At 37.6% G+C, this 22,865-nt stretch overlaps 1 protein-coding gene across 5 annotated transcripts in view; it reads left to right on the top strand.

The window, feature by feature from the left end:
* VAV3 (vav guanine nucleotide exchange factor 3) overlaps positions 1–22,865 on the top strand; it is a 448,149-nt gene that overhangs the window by 221,928 nt on the left and 203,356 nt on the right. For 3 of the 5 annotated variants that reach the window (XM_030935746.1, XM_030935747.1, XM_030935750.1), the window contains exons 10-16: positions 4,397–4,492; positions 6,863–6,955; positions 7,920–7,988; positions 10,030–10,116; positions 14,652–14,737; positions 16,287–16,419; positions 16,802–16,911. In XM_030935746.1, the coding sequence (XP_030791606.1) occupies positions 4,397–4,492; positions 6,863–6,955; positions 7,920–7,988; positions 10,030–10,116; positions 14,652–14,737; positions 16,287–16,419; positions 16,802–16,911 (674 nt within the window). The remainder of the gene's footprint in view (positions 1–4,396; positions 4,493–6,862; positions 6,956–7,919; positions 7,989–10,029; positions 10,117–14,651; positions 14,738–16,286; positions 16,420–16,801; positions 16,912–22,865) is intronic. The other 2 variants (XM_030935748.1, XM_030935749.1) reach the window with 1 other exon arrangement.

Below are 22,865 nucleotides of genomic sequence, written 5' to 3'. Positions count from 1 at the left end.
GGCCTTCTTTGTCTCTTTTGATCTTTGATGGTTTAAAGTCTGTTTTATCAGAGACTAGGATTGCAACCCCTGCTTTTTTTTGTTCTCCATTTGCTTGGTAGATCTTTCTCCATCCCTTTGTTTTGAGCCTATGTATGTCTCTGCATGTGAGATGGGTCTCCTGAATACAGCAGACTGATGGGTCTTGACTCTTTATCTATTTTGCCAGTCTGTGTCTTTTAATTGGAGCATTTAGTCCATTTACATTTAAGGTTAATATTGTTATGTGTGAACTTGATCCTGTCATTATGATATTAACTGGTTATTTTGCTCGTTAGTTGATGCAGTTTCTTCCTAGCCTCGATGGTCTTTACATTTTGGCATGTTTTTGCAATGGCTGGTACCGGTTGTTCCTTTCCATGTTTAGGGCTTCCTTCAGGGTCTCTTGTAAGGCAGGCCTGGTGGTGACAAAATCTCTAAGCATTTGCTTCTCTGTAAAGGATTTTATTTCTCCTTCACTTATGAAACTTAGTTTGGCTGGATATGAAATTCTGGGTTTAAAATTCTTTTCTTTAAGAACGTTGAATATTGGCCCCCACTCTCTTCTGGCTTGTAGAGTTTCTGCCGAGAGATCTGCTGTTAGTCTGATGGGCTTCCCTTTGTGGGTAACCCGACCTTTCTCTCTGGCTGCCCTTAAGATTTTTTCCTTCATTTCAACTTTGGTGAATCTGGCAATTATGTGTCTTGGAGTTGCTCTTCTGGAGGAGTATCTCTGTGGCGTTCTCTTTATTTCCTGAATTTGAATGTTGGCCTGCCCTACTAGGTTGGGGAAGTTCTCCTGGATGATATCCTGAAGAGTGTTTTCCAACTTGGTTCCATTTTCCCCCTCACTTTCAGGCACCCCAATCAGACGTAGATTTGGTCTTTTTACATAATCCCATACTTCTTGCAGGCTTTGTTCATTTCTTTTTCTTCTTTTTTCTTTTGGTTTCTCTTCTCGCTTCATTTCATTCATTTGATCCTCAATCGCTGATACTCTTTCTTCCAGTTGATCGATTCGGTTATTGAAGCTTGTGCATTTGTCACGTATTTCTCTTGTCATGGTTTTCATCTCTGTCATTTCGTTTGTGATCTTCTCTGCATTAATTAGTCTAGCTGTCAATTCTTCCACTCTTTTTTCAAGATTTTTAGTTTCTTTGTGCTGGGTACGTAATTCCTCCTTTAGCTCTGAGAAGTTTGATGGACTGAAGCCTTCTTCTCTCATCTCGTCAAAGTCATTCTCTGACCAGGTTTGATCCGTCGCTGGCGATGGGCTGCGCTCCTTTGCAGGGGGAGATGCGCTCTTATTTTTTGAATTTCCAGCTTTTCTGCCCTGCTTCTTCCCCATCTTTGTGGTTTTATCTGTCTCTGGTCTTTGATGATGGTGACGTACTGATGGGGTTTTGGTATAGGTGTCCTTCCTGTTTGATAGTTTTCCTTCTGACAGTCAGAAGGACTGTCTGTTGGTCTGTTGGAGATTGCTTGATGTCCACTCCAGACCCTGTTTGCCTGGGTATCAGCAGCAGAGGTTGCCGAAGATAGAATATTGCTGAACAGCGAGTGTACCTGTCTGATTCTTCCTTTGGAAGTTTCCTCTCAGGGGTGTACTCCACCCTGTGAGGTGTGGGGTGTCAGACTGCCCCTGGTGGGGGGATGTCTCCCAGCTAGGCTACTCAGGGGTCAGGGACCCACCTGAGCAGGCAGTCTGTCCGTTTTCAGATCTCAACCTCCGCGTTGGGAGATCCACGGCTCTCCCCAAAGCTGTCAGACAGAGTTGTTCGCGTCTGCACCGGCCCCCGCTGCTTCCCCTGTTGGTCTTCAGCTGTGCGCTGTCCCCAGAGGTGGAGACTACAGAGACAGGCAGGCTTCCTTGAGCTGCTGTGAGCTCCACCCAGTTCGAGCTTCCCAGCGGCTTTGTTTACCTACTTAAGCCTCAGCGATGGCGGGCACCCCTCCCCCAGCCTCGCTGCTGCCTTGCGGATAGATTGCCGCAGACTGCTGTGTTAGCAGTGAGGGAGGCTCCGTGGGCGTGGGACCCTCCCGGCCAGGTGTGGGATATATTCTCCTGGTGTGCCTGTCTGCTTAAAGCGCAGTATTGGGGTGGGAGTTACCCGATTTTCCAGGTGTTGTGTGTCTCAGTTCCCTGGCTAGGAAAACGGATTCCCTTCCCCCTTGCGCTTCCAGGTGAGGCGATGCCTCGCCCTGCTTCAGCTCTCGCTGGTCAGGCTGCAGCAGCTGACCAGCACCGATTGTCTGGCACTCCCTAGTGAGATGACCCCAGTACCTCAGTTGAAAATGCAGAAATCACCGGTCTTCTGTGTCGCTCGCGCTGGGAGTTGGAGACTGGAGCTGTTCCTATTTGGCCATCTTGCTCCGCCCCCTTATTTTTCTTTACAATTGAATTGAGGATAAGCAAGTGACTGGATGTTTTAGAAGGATTCTTTCTACCCATTATTTACTTTCAACACGAATAAGCATTTTACACTTCAGTCTCTATCTCCTAGGTGTAGCTAATGCTAGCAATGTTGGTTTCTTTACTTCCTGCGCCTGTAACTTAGAATGTAAAGGAACTCATTTTTTTCTTCAACATTTTGACACTAATTTCCATAGTACAATGAATTCTAAATGTATAATATTTCTGTTCCTAACACTGTGTTGGGATTCCATAACATAAGAAATATAAGCTACAACCTTAATTCCAAGGGCCTTAAAATGCAGTTGAGGACATAAGATCCACTCATTACAGTAATATTAACAATTTAACTTCCTGTTTGAGACCCATGATCCAGAGCTCTCTGTAATCTGTAGAAGTAAGAAACCGGTTGAAATAGTTATCCTTCTAATGAACTGCAGTAATTGATGACACAGCTAACATGTCAGGATGTGTCCCCAGTTCATTTTGCCTGATTAGTCACTGATCATTAGAGTTAATGGTGTTTGTTTTGGAGCTCCTGATAATATATCATTCCATGTGCCAGAAAAACTAAGTGTGGGCAAAGAAGAAACAAACGTATGAGCAAAAGTGTGTTTTTTTAAAGCACAGCTCCATCTATGAACGGGAAAGATCCTTAGGCTGGGATGTACAATTGTGTGAGGATTTTGGACTTATGAGGTTGCTCACTAATAATAATATTTGTATGACCCTTTGTTTTTTTTGAAGAACAACAGTTATGTGAGAAATGGTAAAATCAGGAAAGTGACTTGTCTAAAGTCACACAGCCAACAGTTGCCAAATCTTGGCTTTAAGTGAATTCTTTGACACGTCAAAGTAATTTTTTCAAAGTAATAGTTATTATCAAAAGAGCAAACCAGTCAATACTATTTTTAAAATAAACCTTTAGGAAAGAAGAGGGTGAAATTAAAATAAATACAATCTGAGGCTTCTAAATCTTGGAGTTTCGTAGTAGGTTTATACTTGAGCAAAGTTTTAAAGTCAAATATTCCATTTCATTCAGTTCAGTAAATACTTATTAAGCAAATACTATATTCTGAGGGGTATACAGCACAAATTATGTTGGGGTAGATATTACATAGGATAATAATTAAAAGACCCACAAGACAGAGAGTACACACAATTTTGATTGTAATTGTTATGAAAGGCCTAGGATTATAGTTCTTAGGAAGATGCGTTTTGCTGGAGGCTGGACAAAGCACATCATAGTTGATGGAACTGAATAAACCAAGGCATGAGGGTGGGAAGACTAATGACAGTTTTGATGAGTAGGGTTGTGTTCTTGATGCCTGTTCTATAGGTCCACTGTGGGAAATTGGTGGGAGGTATAGTGATAAAGATAAACTGAAGAAGACACTGGGAGGCCATGATTTTGCACTAGAGAAAATAATTTTCTTTTTTCTTTTCTTTTTTTTTTTTTTTGCAACGGAGTCTCACTCCGTTGCCCAGGCTGGAGTGCAGTAGTTGGCACACTGCAAGCTCTCCCTCCCGGGTTCACGCCTTTCTCCCGCCTCAGCCTCCTGAGTAGCTGGGAGTACAGGCACCCATCACCATGACCGGCTAATTTTATTTTTGTATTTTCAGTAGAGATGAGGTTTCACCATATTAGCCAGGATGGTCTCGATCTCCTGACCTCGTGATCCGCCCGCCTCGGCCTCCTAAAGTGCTGTGATTACAGGCATGAGCCACTGTGCCTGGCTGAGAAAATAATTTTCATACACAAAATAGTTCTATTTGATTCATATTTGGAGTTAAAATACTACAGGATTTTTTTTTTAATTGAAGATACTTTCTGTTATTTACAGAGAAGGATTGTTAAGGAAAGAAACACACTCATTTACTGTATAGTAACTGTTCTGCTTATGGCCTTTGCATCTTTTAATGTTTATGACTCTCTAACAAAATGTTTTAAAAACATTTCATTAGGAATGTTCCAAAAGAGCAAATAATGGGAAATTTACTCTTCGAGACTTGCTTGTGGTTCCTATGCAACGTGTTTTAAAGTACCACCTTCTCCTCCAGGTATGTAACTTAAAACAGTTTGTTTATTGTCCATTTATTCACTCAACAAGATATTAACGAAGCATCAACTACATTGCAGATATTCCATGTGTTGGGCCCAATCCCCTTAACATTTTGAATTATTATTATAGTTAAGTGGGAAATAACAGAACAGCTGGACATTTTTTCTTCCTTTTAGCAAAGATGATTCAGTAGAGGCCATAAATCATATTTTGTGTCCTTAAAACAGGACTGGCTAGAAACTAATTAAAAACAAGTCAAAACAAATAAAAATATTTTTTCAACCAAGTCTTCTATAGCTATCAGTATTCATTTATGAGCATCTCAATATCGCAGTGCACTTGAATTTTGGCAGATTAATCATATTAGACCTTTTGCCTTATAACAGCTAAAGAGAACTGTGTCACATTCCATATTGCTTTCTACTATACTAAATTATAATAAGACTACATTTATTTTGAAGTGATTCTTGTTATAACCCACAAAGCTATGGTTTCCACGGTTAGTCTTCTAATGAGGGTGGAGAGTCTTATAAATTTAATTTGATGGCTATACCAGGAGACTCATTAGTTCTGCTCCAAAGAAATGTCTTACTGTATTAGTCTGTCAACTCTGCTGATGCTTGTGAAATGTCATTTTAAAAAGATCTACTACCTGTATGTGAAATGCAATTCTGTGTCGGCTGTGCTTTGTATATCTTGTATATTAAATTTCTTGAACTGTAGCTGCAAAATTATTAGTCATCTCTATTTTTGTTCTACTGAGAAATCAGAAAAATTCAAACCCTGATTATTCCTTAAAAATGCATTAAAACATTTATGAGACCTAAACTCAAGGCAACTTAATCAAATTGGATTTTATGAAAAAATAATAAGGACGACTCAGGCAATCAGTTTCCAAGGCATCCTGGGACTAAAAACGTGTCCAAAATAAGATAATAATTTATTTTGTAACTTTGGTGTAGTCAAGTATCGATTGAAGGTTTTAGAAGGTACAGCTTTTAAAAAATACCTATTTTGGTCCTTACAGGATTTTACACAGACTTATAAAAGTATAAAATACAACCATACTTTTTTGAAATTCAGTAAACTTTTCCCCCTAATTTCCCTTGGGTTGTTTTATATTTACAATTTTAAGAGTATGTTTAGTTCCATGATGACTTTTTAAAATAGGAAAATTTTTATTTTGGATACTACACATAGATAAAAATTCTAGAAATGTTTTTCCCTCTCAAAATTCTATGGAGTAAAATTTATTTGTTGTCTAGAAATCTGTTGAACAAATGTGGTTATCAATTTGGACTTTTTTACTTACTACTGTATTTTAGTGGGGAAATCACTTGAAATGCTTGATGATTTGAAATCACAGATTCACAAGGGTAGAATATTTTATAGTGGGTGATTGGGAACTTTAATAACAATTTTTATTTAATGAAGTAAAAGTAACTTTTAAGGAATAAAAGAATACAATTTTGATGGATTTATTATACTTAATAGACTCATCTTTAGGTCCTGTTTATAGCAGAAACACTGGTAGTATTGGATTCATTAAAGATTTTTGTGTGGCTTCTCTGTGCCAAACATAGTATTAGGCACTCATGATACACGACAGACAAAGCTCATCATTTAGAAAGGAAAAATGAAGTGTAAACTGCCAAGTATCACACAATGTAGTAGGTACATATAAGGTACAGAACCGGCATGGATAAAGGCCTAAATAATTATGTATAAGGAAGCTGGGAACTGAGTAGAGGCCTCTGCCATAGAAGACACCCCAGAGGAGTAACTCTTGAGTTGGGCTTTAAAGGAAGAGTAAGGGGTCGATAAGTAGATCAGAGGGGAAGAAATTTGTAAGCAGAAAAAATAATATTTCTAATGGGATTAGATATTAGAACATATTTTAAAATTGCAATTAATTTAGTATGAATAGAATATAAGTTGTTTGGGTGGAAGTGGAAAGAGAAATTGAGAGAAGTTTGCAGAATTCAGATCATGAGGTGTCTAGGAGGTATGGGTGACAACCTGAAGCTTTCGTGGGGCATCACAGAAGTCTGAGCAGGGTAGAGACAGGATCTGATTCATATTATGGAAACCTACCCCTGATGACAATAGAGTGACTGGACTGTAGTGAGGAGAGACTGCAAGTCGGAAGGCCAATCAGCAGCTCATTATGATTACCTGGTTTTGTTGTTTGTTTGTTTGTTTTAAGAGACAGGGTCTTTCTCTGTTGCCCAGGCTGGAGTGCAGTGGTGTAGTCATGGCTCACTGCAGTTGGGCTCAAGCTGTCTTCCTGCCTTAGCCTCCCAAGTAGCTGAGACTACAGGCTCATGCCACCTTGCCCAGCTAATTTTTAATTTTTTTTTTTTTGTAGAGATGGGGTCTTGTCATGTTGCCCAGGCTGGTCTCAAATTCCTGGACTCAAGTGATCCTCCCATCTCAGGCTGGAAATGTGCTGGGATTACAGGTGTGAGCCACCATGCTTGGCAAATAATTATCTGTTTGAAAAACAGCAAGGATCTGAACCTAATTAGTGGCAGTGAGGATGGTTCCAAGGGGGCAGGATCAAAGTTAACATCAATAGGACATAGTGAGGGAGAGAGAACAGGGAGAAGTCTGGGACCTTTTAGGTTTTGGCTTAAGTGATTACATTGATGGAAGTGCCATCATTCAATAAAACAGAAACAGGATCTAAGAACAGGATTCTGGGTGAAGATGGATTAAGTTTGGGGAATGTTGGATTTGAGGAGCCTTCGAAATAATGAGGTAGAACCATTTAGTTGGATGGATGAGTCCAAGGCTGTGTGAATTTTGGGTTGAGCACGTACATTTGACAGTGATTGGCCCATGAGGTGATAGTTGACATTATGACAGTGGTTGTGATAGAATTTGTAGAGTATGTAAAATAAAGTAAAATAAAGAGGACTAGGGTGAAAACTTAAGGAACAATAACTTTCTAAGAAGCAAATGAAGAAACTATGAAAGACTGAGGAGTAGGCAGAAATTTAGGATGGACAGATAAGCAATTGTAACAGCAATAACAGCAACAAATAGAACATCTCGATGTCCCTGAAATGAAAGGAGGGATGCAGTCAAAAGAATCAAAAGCTATAGAGAAGCCAAGAATAATAATGAGTAAAAAGTATGATTTTAATCATTATGGAATCTTTCATAACAATAGGGATCAATGTCAGTGTAATGGTGGTGGATAGAATTCAGATTCATCTTTGAAAAGAAAATGTCTCATGATTTTTTGGTGTCTAGTTGGTCTTACAGTTTGAAATTTTTTATGGAAATGGAGCCCAGACATATTAGATTTATCACACTATAGAGAGAAAACCAATAATAATGGTTTATTTGTAAAAATGTTTTCTTTAATATGTCTTTGTTTTAATTTGAGAAAGTAGTACTAAACCATATCTTCCAAATAGGAACTGGTCAAACATACCACTGATCTGACTGAGAAGGCAAATCTGAAACTGGCTCTTGATGCCATGAAGGTAGGGCAGATTCATCAGTAACTTGTTTATATTTTTTATTCTTGCCTAAAGACAATGGAATTCAAATTGCTAATATATATGGTAATATATATGTATAAAATAATATATATAAATAATATTATGACATCCTAATGTATAATACACATTTGTTTTTAGTGGGGACAGCTGGATTTTTTTTTTTTTTTTTTAACTGGAATAGGTATCCTTGCATGGATTTAATTGTTAGACAACACATAAAACAAGAAGTATATTAAAATCATTTAGATACAAGTATAATAACTTTCATAACCATGAGGAATTATTTAATATCATGGTATTTTTCCCATTCTTTTCATGGTGACTAATAGAAAACGTTGGCTTGTGTAAGTCGTAGGCCAGCTGGTGGCTTCAGAACCCCATGTGACTATTTTCTTCATATGAAGATATCTGCTAGGTTTATCCTTTTGGATGCTATGACTTAATACAAGTGAATTTCAGTTTGTTTAGTTTTCAGGTAAATATGAAAATTAAGAACTATGAATAGATAAAGACAGACATTTTGAACATACTGGGGAATATATAAAACCTCAGTTTCCACATTATGTTGAATAAAAATGACTTCGAAATGAGATATTTGCCAATAACTTAAAGCGTAGGGAAATATTTGTTCTTAAAAACAAAATGGCGGCCGGGCGCGGTGGCTCAAGCCTGTAATCCCAGCACTTTGGGAGGCCGAAACGGGCTGATCAAGAGGTCAGGAGATCGAGACCATCCAGGCTAACATGGTGAAACCCCGTCTCTACTAAAAAAATACAAAAGAAAACTAGTCGGGCGAGGTGGTGGACGCCTGTAGTCCCAGCTACTCGGGAGGCTGAGGCAGGAGAATGGCGTAAACTCGGGAGGCGGAGCTTGCAGTGAGCCGAGATCCGGCCACTGCACTTCAGCCCAGGTGACAGAGCGAGACTCCGTCTCAAAACAAAACAAAACAAAACAAAAAAAAAAAACAAAATGGCAAGGTGACCCTGCTCAGAGCGGTGCATAATTACTTAGCTGTGTCCTTGTACCAATTCTTGTTAGCTTTGCTGTTTAGCTGATTGTCTATCACTAACAGGAAACACCACACAATTACTTATTATTATTAAAAAGTCAAACCAAGTTCCAGTTTTTAAAGTTGTTTATGAATCTATCCTATGAAAAATCAGACTTCTATTTAGAACAAAGTTAGGAACTGCTTTTTGCAGAGTTCTGTCCCTACTGTTGCAGATGAATTTAAGAGGGTAGAGAAAAAAGAAAAAGAGCTCAGAAAACAGGAAAATCTGGAGCGCATGTAACAAAAATAGCTAGTTACAGTATGGAAAGATTAGCTAATGTTTCCTCAAATATGAGAAAAGACATTTTAAAATAGGTGAAGGCACATGGAGAGACACGGCCAGCATTTTTTGTTCACTTTAATTCATGAATTAAATTTAGTTCCAGCATATTGTGCTATTTAGTTCCTCACCTCTCCTTTACTTCTCCTGAATCCATATACGGGTTAACTCTTTAAAATTGAACTGGTTTCCTTGACTGAATGCTTTCAGGAACTAAGAAGATTTTAGCTGGTTGCAAAAATAAAACAGTCTTGCTAGATTCATTATCTAACTTTTGGTTACTTTTCTCCCTGCTAATTGTTCATGATTGCCCTTCTTCTAACCTGTGTAAAAATATCATGCTCTCAAGGTCAGTAATTAACGTGCTTGGAATTTCTATTCTTCCGACCTAGTTTCCTTTTTGTTGCTCTATTGTGGTATATTTTGTTTTGTCTTTTAAGGCAACAACATCCTGACTCTTCTCAGTGGTGTAGCAAATGACAGCTCTTCAGTCTTCCCAGCTGTACTTCAGACATTTTAAAATTGCCTCTGTGATGCAGCTTTGATTGACTGGGCGTTCATTTTATTGTCTTTGAAAAGTTACAGTGGTTACTTTTACCACTAATGGAATTAATGATGTGTTTTCTTTCAAAGCAGTTTGCATCTCTAATCTTAGTGTGCCTTCTTTTTCTACCCCTTTCTTTATTGTCTAGGACTTGGCACAATATGTGAATGAAGTGAAAAGAGATAATGAGACCCTTCGTGAAATTAAACAGTTTCAGCTATCTATAGAGAATTTGGTATGTAATTATCTTTCCATCTCGCTTCCCCTCACCCCCACATCAACGACATTCTAGGATTTGTTGTTGAAGAAAACATAGTTTTTACCTTTAAGTTTCTACTGTTGGATGTTGTTGCCAATCCCTTTGTTTGGCAGTGTTCATGTGGGTGTCTGAGGGCACCTGCGACCTGTTCGTGTCTAAGGACTGTGTGATGGCTTGCCCCTTTTACCTTAGTCACATTCTGCCTCTTCTCCCAGCAGTCTGAATCTAAACATAGGAGTCCACTTTTTTTTTTCTTTTCTTTCCCTCGTCCCCATACATACTCACGGCTGATTCCTATTCATTTATTCATTTTATATATATTTGCTGTGTGACTATTATGACCCAGACACTTTGCTTGGGTCTGGGACTGTAACTGTGAACAAGACAAGATTGAGGAGACAGTTTAAAATAAAAAAAAAAAAAGAGTTAAAAATGCCATATTGAGATTAGTGCTGTGAACTGGCTGCTATAACTGAAGATTATAAGGGGAGTCCTAGTTTAGATAAGTTGGTTGGAAAAAGTCCTTTTAAGTCATTTGAACTGAGACCTAGAAGATAAGAAGCAGCCAGCCACACGAAGATCTAGGGGGAAGTGACCCAGGCAGAAATCGTAGCAGGTGAAATGCTCAGAGTTGGGGAAAAAACAGGTGTATTCAAGAAGCTGAAAGGTAAGAGTGGCGGGAAATGGAGAGTGAAGGGAAGGATGGTAGGCTCTGAGCCATGAGGGATGGGCAGGGCAATTGCGTAACACAGCCTTGTAGGCCAAGATGCTGAATTGGGATTTTACAGTGACTGCAGTGGGAAGCTATTAAAAGGTTTCTATCAGGGAGTATTACAACAGACTGATTGACATTTCAAGAAGACCCTGTAAGCAGGCAGCCCAGCCAGCAAGCTGTTGAAGGGGTTTCAAGAGAGGATACAGCCTTGGATTAATCTGTGGGCAGTGCAAATAGATGAGTGAATTTAGGATACATTTTTGGTAGAGCAATTTCATCGCTGTTTTCTCTGAAACATTGTAAACCTCTTTCTTTTCACACATGCAGCCACATACCCATTTCAGGACACCATCATCTGCCAGTTTTCCAGTCACAATAGCCTCTCATCATCTCTTCACATAGTTGCAGTTCCAAAATGTGGATTTCTCAATTTGCTTTCTCAAATTTGTCAAGATTTTTTTTGTTATGGTCTTCAAGATTCAGTCAGTATTCCTTGTCTTGATATTTAGGGTCCTCAGTGATCTGGACTTAAGCTATTTTCCTGAACTCCTCCAGCTAATAACTGTCCCTACGCTTTACATTGTGGGTATTTTGCTGTATGATAAGATCTCCAATTTGACATACGTTTCTACAGTTCTGCCTTCAATTGTAATCTCAGAGCCTAGTATGTTTTTTCCTATTATTCCCTATCAAATTTATTCAAGGTGCATCTAAAATAAATCCCTTTTCCGAATCTATTATTTTTCCTCTTTAGAATTCCATAGCGTATTTCTTGGACAGCTGTGTAGCCTTTAAAAATTGTGGTAAAATATATATAGCATTGGCTGGGTGTGGTGGCTCACACATGTAATCCCAGCACTTTGGGAGGCCGAGGCGGGTGGATCACCTGAGGTCAGAAGTTTAAAACCAGCCTGACGAACATGGTGAAACCCCGTGTCTACTAAAACTACAAAAATTAGCCAGACATGGTGGCGTGTGCCTATAGTCCCAGCTACTGGGGCGGCTGAGACAGGAGAATTGCTTGAACCCGGGAGGCAGAGGTTGTAGTGAACTGAGATCGTACCACTGCACTCCAGCCTGGGCAACAGAGCGAGACTCCCACTCCATCTCAAAAAAATAAAGTGTATGTATATATGTGTGTGTGTGCGCCTGTGTATGTATATATATGCATACACATACACATTAATGCTATAAATATATATATAGCATTAATTTGCCATTCTAATTATTTTAAAAATTTATAGTTCTGTAGCATTAAGTGCATTCATGATATTGTGTGAACATCTCTGAAACTTCATCTTGCAAAACTGAAACTCTGTACTTATTAAACATGAACTTCCCGTTCTTCTCTTTCCCTGGCCCCTGGAAACTACCAATCTACTTTCTGTCTCTATAAGCTTAACTACTATGGGCACCTTATACAAGTGAAATAATACAATATTTGCCATTTCATGACTGGCTTATTTTACTTAGCATAATGTCTTCAAAGTTCATCCTTGTAGCCATGTGTCAAAATTTTATTTTTTTGATTTCCATTTGTTTAAGGCTGAATAATATCTAATTTTATATAAATACCTCACTTTTTTCATTGATGAACATTTGGGTTGCTTCCTTCTTTCAGCTATTGTGAATAATACTATTATATTATTATTGTCACAGATGTACCAATATCTATTCAAGTGCCTGCTTTTACTTTTAGTTATATACTCAGAAATAGAATTTCTGGGTTGTATGGTCATTATGTTAATTTCTTGAAGAATCGCTATACCATTTTCCACAGCAGCTGCACCACTTAACATTCCTACTACCAATGCACAAAGGTTTCAGTTTTTCCACATCCTCACCAACACTTACTATTCGGTTTGTTTGGATAACAGCCATCTTAATGGTTTTAAAGTAATATCTCATCGTGGGTTTGATTTGCATTTTCTTAATGATTAATGATGTTGAATATTGTCTTTGTGTGTTTCTTGGCCATTTGTATATCCTCTTTGGAAAAATGCCTATTCAAGTGCTTTGCCCATTTTTGAATCAAGTTGTTTTTTGTCATTGTGTTGTAGAAGCTCTTTTTTTGTATCCTGGATATCAATCCCTTATAAGACACATGGTTTGCAAATATTTTCTTGTGTCTTTTGGCTTTTCACTCTGTTGATATTGTCTATGATGCACAAAAGTTTTTAATTTTGACAAAGTCTCATTTATCAATCTCAAAGAAATCATTGCTGAATCCATTGTCCTAAGGTTTTTCCCCGTTTTCTTCTAAAAGTTTTATAGTTTTAACTGTTATGTTTGGGTATTTGAAACATTTTTAGTTATTTTTTATTTATGGTGTAGGTAATGAAGGGTCTACTTTTATTCTTTTACATGTAGATATCCAGTTTAACAGCACCATTTATTGAAAAGTCTATTCTTTCCCCATTTAATGGTCTTAACCTTGCTGAAAATCATTTGACCATATATGTGAGGGCTTATTTCTGGGTTCTCTACTATTCTGTTGGTCTATATATCTCTTTGTATGCCAGTACCACATGATTTTGATTATTGTGGCTTTGCAATAAGTTTTGGAAAGAAGTCAGTAAGTATGAGACCTCCAGTTTTGTTCCTTTTCAAGGTTGTTTTGACTATTCAGAATCCCTTGAGATTCCATAAGAATTTTAGAATGGAGTTTTCTATTTGTGCAGAAAACATCACTGGGATTTTGATAAGAAACATTTATTTTTATATTTATAGTGTTAATCACACATCTCTGCCCTTTATTAAAATGGAATTTCTGGATGTTAGTGATTTTCAGTCAGTTCTTTTTTCCCCTAGCATATACAGGAAGTGCTCATAAACACTTAAAAATAATTTAGTTATCAGCCTCTGGGAAAAATAGCTCATTATTTTAAATCATTAAGTCAGAGCTTTTCATCCTTGAGGTCCTAGCTCAAGAAAGCCAGTCTGGACTTTATAGACCAAATTAGCACCCACCCCCACCACCCAACCCCTTTCTGTACTCCTTCATGGCAGTTGTGCATTTGTAATTTCTTGCTTCTGTGAATATATGTCTCTCCACTGGGCAATGTGCTTCACGAGGGCAGTGTCTGTATCATTTTGCCATACACCTGTTACGGTGGTTGGCACACAGTAGATGCTCAAAAAATATTAGTTGCCCAACTGTCTTGTAATTTGGACCCTTCCAGTTGAGTCTTTCTTTTCATAGCTAATTTCCCCTTTAAGAATATATAATAATTAGGCCGGGCGCGGTGGCTCAAGCCTGTAATCCCAGCACTTTGGGAGGCCGAGACGGGCGGATCACGGGGTCAGGAGATCGAGACCATCCTGGCTAACACGGTGAAACCCCGTCTCTACTAAAAAATACAGAAAACTAGCCGGGCGAGGTGGCGGGCGCCTGTAGTCCCAGCTACTCGGGAGGCTGAGGCAAGAGAATGGCGTAAACCCGGGAGGCGGAGCTTGCAGTGAGCTGAGATCCGGCCACTGCACTCCAGCCTGGGCGACAGAGCGAAACTCCGTCTCAAAAAAAAAAAAAAAAAAAAAAAAAAAAAAAAAAAAAAAAAAAAGAATATATAATAATTAAAATCAACTGATGTCCTTGACATACCCCCTGGCATTACAGAGGACAGACTTATTTATCATGTAGATCTGAGCTTTTTAGAGTAAATATGCTTTAAAAGTGTAAAAAATGATAAAATTTTAATGTAATAAGGTAGTTGTCTTGAGTAAGTATCTCTACTAGCGTTTGTTTTTATTTTAATGTGATTATGAAAAACTCTGACGTGTACATTTTATATTTTAGAACCAACCAGTTTTACTTTTTGGACGGCCTCAGGGAGATGGTGAAATTCGAATAACCACTCTAGACAAGCATACAAAACAAGAAAGGTAAGAAACGAAGAATTCTATTTTGAAAATAAATAATTAGTGTCAGAAAACTGAGAAGACCTTACAGACAGTTCTTCCAGTGTGAAGTAGGGGAAAAAAGGAAGAAGTACAAGGAGACAGACCAACCCATGATTTCTAAATTTTTAAAATTGAGTTTATCTTAGGCATTCCCACCTGGGTTCTGGTATCTATTAATTTGTCTTAAGTTATTAAGAAGGAAGTAACAAGTATAGATGATCAGCTGGGATACATTAAAATGAGAAGAGCGATAAAGTAAGAACAGGTAACTACCGTAAAAACATCATTGAATTTTTGGAATATATTTTTAAATAACTGAAAATAATAGAAAAATGCCCTAAGAAAGAAGACCAAGTGAGAATCATGTAGTAATATTTTCTTGAGGGAAATTTGCAGATGCAGTTCTCGAAGATTAGTAAGCTTGGCCCAGAGTCCTTAATTATGTATACATGTGATCGTCAGACAGGTTTTTGTGGTTGACAGTGATCATTTTCTGGAATCTTTGGAGAAGCAAAAGCCAGCAGGGGGCAGCATCAGCTCTTGCTTCCACCTCAGTAACCCCTGGCTCCACAGGTCCTTTAAAATACTCTCTGGTTTAATAGACGTTAAAAGTGATGCAAGTGTTACAGCCCTGTGAATGTGTCATTATCATTGTGTATAAAAAAAAGGTGTGTTAATCTCTGAGAGTTTATAAAAATACACAAGTATTGGTACTGGCTGATGTGGTTTTAAGGTTTATTGTCTCCCCCAAGTTATGTTGTTCTTAATAAGAAAAAAGTATTAACATGGGAATTTCACCATAACTTCTGCAGTTTACACTTGGCTCATATATCATTCAATTTGTGTTTTTAGATGGTCAGTTAAATCATGAGGAACAACATAGAGGGTAAAAGCACAGTTTCCAAAATTAGACCTGTTTGTGAATCCCGTTACATGCCTCACTAGCCATGTGACCTTGAGCAAATTATCTAACTTCTCTAAGCCTCAGTTTCCTCCTCAGTAAAATGAAGATGGTAAACAGTACCTACCCAGCATGTGGTCTTGGGGATTTAAATTGAGTCATGTTTGTAAAAGGGATGAACAACACTTCTCAAGGCATTCTGGCTGATTCCTGGTAACTTCAGTAGAAGCTGCTGCTGATGTCATTAATATTCTATACATTTTTAGCTTTTAAATTAAAAAAGAAGGTAATTGCTCATGAGCAAACTTTATGGCTTATCTCATTTGGCCCTTTCAACAACTCTGCAGTGTGCGTTTTACTCTTATTATGATTTTTGCCCATTTTTAAAATGAGGGAACCAAGGCACAAAGGCACACTGAGGCCATTTACAAGGTAAAGGGAAGTTCCAAGATACACACAGTTCTTATAACCACAAATCCCCCATTGTTTTCAATGTGTGATACTACTTTGTTGTCTTTAATGCAAAGAAAAAAACATTTGGTTGCTTTAATTTTATCTTACCAAAAAAAATTAATACACATGCTTCTAAACCATTTAAAATCAATCAATTAATCAATCTCTCTTTCACAGGCATATCTTCTTATTTGATTTGGCAGTGATCGTATGTAAGAGAAAAGGTGATAACTATGAAATGAAGGAAATAATAGATCTTCAGCAGTACAAGATAGCCAATAATCCTACAACCGATAAAGAAAATAAAAAGGTGACTTTTTGGAAACTAATAAGTGTAATTTACTTATAATCTTGAATATTAAGGAAAGGTATGATAATACATTAATGTGAGATGTGGCTTATCAATCCAGATGTTTTTGTTTCTAGAGATTGATTAGGTACATACCTTTGTGAGAAATAACTGGATAATGCCAGATCTGATCATTTCTAATGCCCTAATGATCCAGATAGTAAAATGCATTTGGCATAGAAATTGTTATAGATATGAAGTTGACTACAGTAAGCTTGATTGTTCAGTTTGTACATTGATAATATTGTGAGGGGTTTTTGGATAGTTATGGTGGTATTCTTGTGAATTTAGAAACATAATGTTGTTAATGACATATTAATCTAAACAATATTAATTTTAACAGTGGTCTTATGGCTTCTACCTCATCCATACCCAAGGACAAAATGGGTTAGAATTTTATTGCAAAACAAAAGATTTAAAGAAGAAATGGCTAGAACAGTTTGAAATGGCTTTGTGAGTATTTCTATTTTTAAAAGTGCTTTTATTTTTACTACTTAAATCACTTATGAATAATGAACAACCAATAAGTGTACTCTAATGCTTGTAGCATGTGTAATGTGTACAGAGACAAGGGAAATGTTTTGCTGTGTTCAGGAGTGCTACTAGGCTGCTGGCTGCTTGATAACTTTGGTCTCCTAGGAGAGGAGTTTTGTTGAATTCCTTCAAAAAGAAGAAAGAGGGAGCTCTAATCTTCTGTTTGACTTTCTTATAGGCCTGTTTTAGTTCTTTAGCTGTCAGCAGCCCAAGAAAATATTAATTATTCTAATGATAAACTTTTTATGTAATAACTATATTTTTTAAATTATATACCTTTAAATAGAAATACCTGCATGTGTACTTACACAAACAGATATGTAAATGTATATCTTATTTTTAATAGAAAGATTGAATTATTCTCTGTTTTCACTCACTTATCATTTGAATCTTGGCTAAAATGCTTCATGTATTTAAGGAATGCTTTACAGGCTTGATTTCTTTAAGTGGTTTTTAGTTGTATTAAGGAGGAAGCTCAACAAAGAGGTGGAAAATAAATCAACTCTGTTTCAAAAGGAATGGCATACAGAGATGTAATAACCAAGAACATGTCATTATAGGTGTTTCTTTTTAGTTTTGATGTTTAAGGATTGAAAGGTGCACAATGACCCTTTTCGTGGAAATATATAGGATGCCCTGAAATAAAACTGTTAGCAAAATGTGAAATTAAGGAAAACTACATTTGGAATTTGTTTCATTTGGGTTCTAAGATTATTTACCATTTGTTGACAAATTCTATCAGTTTTTTTCTTTGTTTTAAGAAATGCTCATGTTAATGTAAAGTAGAGGTAGGAATAGGATGTTTTATTGTGGTTCTGAAATTAGGAAAATAAAGATTCTCAAGGTTATTTTATCTAACATTTTGAGATACAGGATTCTATAGCCAAAATATTTAAGCTTATAGTCAGTTCTGCGTTTATCTATTATCCCTGCCATAAACTGGCTGCATAATGAAAGCTAAGTTATTTAACCTCTCACAGCCTCAGTTTCCTCATCTGTAAACTAGGGATGATATTTACTTCAAATTCTAGGTAATATGTATCAGCAGAGTGCTAGCCAAATAGTACAATAGCAGCCATGTGATACTGAACAATAGGTGATATCTATTGTTATTGCTATTATTATTAATAATAATTGCATTTGGGATTCTAGCATACTTATGAGTACTTATAAAACTACATAACATCTTTCAGTATACTAATTTTTCTTTTTAGGAAGTCACTTGGAGTTGAACAATTTGAATTGGAGTGGTAGGATGCTGGGGTTAGTGGTAATATGCAAAGACAGAGCTGATCTCGAGCCTTTACTCTTATATGCTAGGCTATCATTTTTGTGATGGGTTTTGTTTGCCTTTATAATCTTCAGGTGAGTGAAGGAATGTCTACAGAGGAGAAAAGTTGAATTTCATGTCCCAGAGCAGAGAGGTTCCTTGGACTGTATGATAGACATATCAGTCACTATTTTGTTCAGTTGCCATAAAACAAACAGTTAATTTCTAGATATCAGAGACTTGATGGCCAGGCGTGGTGGTTCATGCCTGTAATCCCAGCACTTTGGGAGGCTGAAGTGAGCGATTCCCCTGAGGTCAGGAGTTCGAGGTCAGCCTCACCCACATGGTGAAACCCCATCTCTACTAAAAGTACAAAAATTAGCCAGGTGTGGTGGCGCGTGCCTGTCATCCCAGCTACTTGCGAGGCTGAGGCAGGAGAATCGTTTGAATCCGGGAGGCAGAGGTTGCAGTGAGCTGAGATTGTGCCACTGCACTCCAGCCTGGGTAACAGACTGAGAGTCTGTCTTGAAAAAAAAAAAAAAAAAAAAAGACAGAGAGAAATTTGACAAGATAAATACTGTTGTCAGCATTTGGCTTCTCTCCTTAAGCATGGTCACCTTGTAGTCTAAGATAGCTGCTAGAGCTCTAGGTATAAAATCTATGTTCTAGGTAGCAGAAAGTAATCCCACTTTTATGGATTCCTTGTAGAAATACCACCAGCTTCTGTTACATAATACTGACCAAAGTGTAGTCATGTGGCCACACCTGCCAAGGGAGGCTGGCAAATAAAACCTTTATTCTAGGTAGGATTCTTCCTGGCTAAAAATTAAGGTTCTTTTACTATGGAAGAAGGGAGGAATGGGTAGTTGTAGGCAACCAGGAGCCACCGCCTTACAGGTTTATACATATAGTATGTATGGATTTAAATTGTTCCACCACAATAAGGAAGGCTGCAGCACGTGCACAGAACCTGGGATTCTTAATCTTTGATTATTTTCCAAGCACCTCAGCAATATAATAACACACCAGTAGAAGTAGTTTTTGTTATTTTAGAGTTCTGTTGAATGTCCATGCAGATAGTGAGAGGGTAGAAGTACCTTTTTGGAGAATTGCTCAGAGTTGAAGTTGAGGGCTTCTATAAATAAGGGTTATATTATATATGGTAAAATAAAATCTGAGCAGGCATCAGAATATTCCATTGTTTTATTTCCTTCTTTTTTGAAGTTCATCATGTAGGAAAGCCCTGATGATGTCTGCTTCCAGCTTTATAAGACAGATTTTGCCTGTCTGATGCTCATAAAAATAGAATAACGTAGGTAAATCCTGAGGTTTGATTTTGCCGATGGTTCAAATTTTGCTGCTTATCCATTATTTTATCCATGTATTAAATCTGTATCCATTATTAAATCCTTTTTGATAAGTCATGGAGAATAAAAGAAAATAAATCCTGCAGCATCAATGACAATGCATGAAGAACAGCAAACCTTGTGTATCTCCACAGGATGGCTTCTTCCCAGTGTCTTTAGCATCAACACGAGTCCCTTGAGTTCCCCTAGAGCACTCTGGACTATTGCTTTGAGGAATTCTGTAAAGCAAAGGGAGGCATTGGTGAGAGGGCGGAGGGAAATCAAGGGAGCTGATATTTTTAAGAGTGTTGAAATGCTTGCCATTTCTATTTACAGAAGATGGCAATTCTGTTTATAGGATGATTGGATCATTTTTATTTAAAATTATTGCAAATCACTGTTAAGGCACTTAAAATACTACGTTAAGCCTCTAAATTAAGGCTCTTAATTTAGAACATTAAATAAGGCCATGGAAAAGCATGAAAACTAATAAACAATAAGTATCTGGTGAACCCAAATATTCTCCCCAGAGGTGACCTAAATCTCAGCCTTTGTCTCTCCCAAGCACATCCCCATACTTGTTCAGCAGTCATGTTCTCTGACCTTCTTTGACCATAACCACTTCCAGCATTTAAAATACGCAGTGAACCACATTAGAACCTGGCAAACCTCCATAAGAAAGGCTGAACAAAGAGAAAAGTAGCAGTGACCCACTTGGATAGGGCAGGAGGATTTTTTTCCCTTTATTTTTTTTATTTTTGTGATAAGTGGTAGCAGGACTGATATGTTCTTGAGGTTGTTGGAAAAATTACTGAACAAAATATACCAAATAGAGTACAAGGGCTGTAGTTCTGGGGGCCATAATCTAAATAAGGTATTTAAATCTTTAAGAGGCTGATCAATATGCTTTACTTACTTTTATTTATTCCAAAAGAGTTTTCTTTTTTTTTTTTTTTTTTTTTTTGGTCACTAACTGTCTCTCACAATTCCATTTAGTCATCTGTGAAACAGAATGGCAAATAGTTTTATTGGGTTAAGCTGGTTTTCATAATAGTGCTGGAAAATATGGATATAACTGCCTATAGCAATGTTCAAAATTTTGTTAAGAAGCTATGGATATGTTTTCTCCAAATCCAATATAACCATTGTGCTTTTATGAATTTTTCTGTGAGATTTAAATTAATAAACCTTGTCATACCCATTTTGTAGCTCAGGAAACCAGCAGTCACAGGAGCCTTTGAGCAAATGCGTACAAGTTTGATGTTGTGTCATTTACAGTACAGTTGAAGATCTCAGTTCACAGGAGTTTCTTTATCCATAACGATGCTAAAATAAGCAACTGGACTCAGATCTTGGCATCTAAAACTGGAGTCTGGGTATTTTGTATTTTTTGTTTTTGTTTTCTCACCGTGAATAGGGTCTAGCGATCAGACAGTTTTCTTAAATGTCCCAGGAGTAAGTTAAACCTGAGTAAAAAATAAAGAGGTATGATTATATTTAAGTTGGTGCAAAAGTAATTGGGGCTTTGCCATTACTTTTAATGGCAAAAAAAAAAGGGTTTTTTTAAAAAAGAAAAATTAGCAAAAGGATAGGTAAAGTAAGAGGCATACCATAAGCATCACATATGGTAGTAACGGGTAGATTCAGAATTAGCCTTTGGAGTACTTTTTTGAAGGGAAATGAAAGGTGCTCTTGCCTAGAATTTCTTCTAACCGACCTTGGCCCAGTTCTTGAAATTCTAACAATTCTCATTTACCCCCTTGAATGAAGAAAGACCCTTTGAGATGCATATGCCCTCACTACTGCGAGTATCTAAGATGTCTTGACTGTGTAATAAGTGCCTGGCACAGTTCTACATGAATTACCTAAAAGAAAATAGCATAGAGGTCAGGCATTGTCTACTGAAATACTAGCCCAGGATGTTTATCTTTTAAACACAGGGACTAATGGTAGTGGAAAGAAGAGAATGAGAATTGGGGGATGGAGATTCTAGAGCTCCAGAGGGACTCTGGGACCAGGATGCACTATCCTATTGGTCATCCGGAGGGGCAGCCCCTGCCTGAGCTTTGCATTTCCCAGAATGAGCCCTGAGAGGAGCTTCCCTGTTGGGATGGAGCAGGGAGCGAGAATGTAGCCGTTAAGCTCCACAAATCACATTTAATCTGAGGCACAGTGTTTCTTTCTAATTTATTCCCTGTCTACTTCCAGAAGGAATTTGAAGTCACTCACAATAAAAAGCACACATGCTGCAGAATTAAAAAGAAAAATTTAAATAATCAGAGGTCAAATAGAACAGTGTTTCCAAGTATTATCTTCAAGCTCAGGCTCCACTAGACAAGAATATTTTCTTGAAGTTTAGTTTCTGTAGTTCATATGATAAAAACAAAAAGCATGTTTCTCACATTTCAAACCTAGAGTTATATTTCATCACACATAATTTGTTTTAATCTAAAGATATTGCTCAGATACTTTGAATACCAGAGAGAGAATTACCAGAGGAAATTTTATTCATTCTGCAAATATTTATCGTGTACTTGCCTTGATGCCAGACACTGTTGGAAGCCCTGGGCTTATAACAATGAGGGAGCTGTTGCAATTGAATTTAAGTATTATTATTTCTAAATATAATAATATTCGTTAGTATATAATGGATTAAGTTTCAGAACTGAACTCTTGATATTTCTATTCAAATCATCTCCTCCTTTAAACCTCCATTTACTTAAGGATCAACATATGGAGTCACAAAAATTGCGCTTGATACAGCCCCGTCTCGCCTCTTGTAATCAATCTCTCACTTATCTCTGCACATCACCTCTGAACACCTGCCTGAACTCTCTCTTGCCACCCCTGGGTTACATCTTCTGCATGTCTCTTTAGCTTCTGCATTCCCTACTTCTTCCCCACTAGTCCTTCTTCACAAGCATCAGAGTCATCCGATGCTAAGACTACCTCACTTAGAAAGCTCTGTTGGATATTTATTGTACTTGCTATAACATCAGAGTTTTCGCTAGGATGGAAGAAGGCCCTGACTGGTTTTATCCCATCCATCTTTCCAGCCCCATCTTCCATTAGTTTTTCCTGTGCTTGTTTCTTTTTTTTTTTTTTTTTCTAGTTAGATTGTGTGTTTCTGTTCTTAGAGAATGCCCAGGCCTCAGATATTCACACATAAGCTTTCGCTGCCAGACCTCATCTTTCCCCCTGTTCTTTGAATACGTGGTTCTATATCCTGCAGGTCTTGGCTGTAAATGTTACTTTGT

This window comes from Rhinopithecus roxellana, chromosome 8 (genome assembly GCF_007565055.1).
Source record: "Rhinopithecus roxellana isolate Shanxi Qingling chromosome 8, ASM756505v1, whole genome shotgun sequence".
Classification (NCBI taxonomy): domain Eukaryota; kingdom Metazoa; phylum Chordata; class Mammalia; order Primates; family Cercopithecidae; genus Rhinopithecus; species Rhinopithecus roxellana.
The sequence above is the reverse complement of the archived record's forward strand: the minus strand, read 5'-3'. Positions and strand labels throughout refer to the sequence as shown.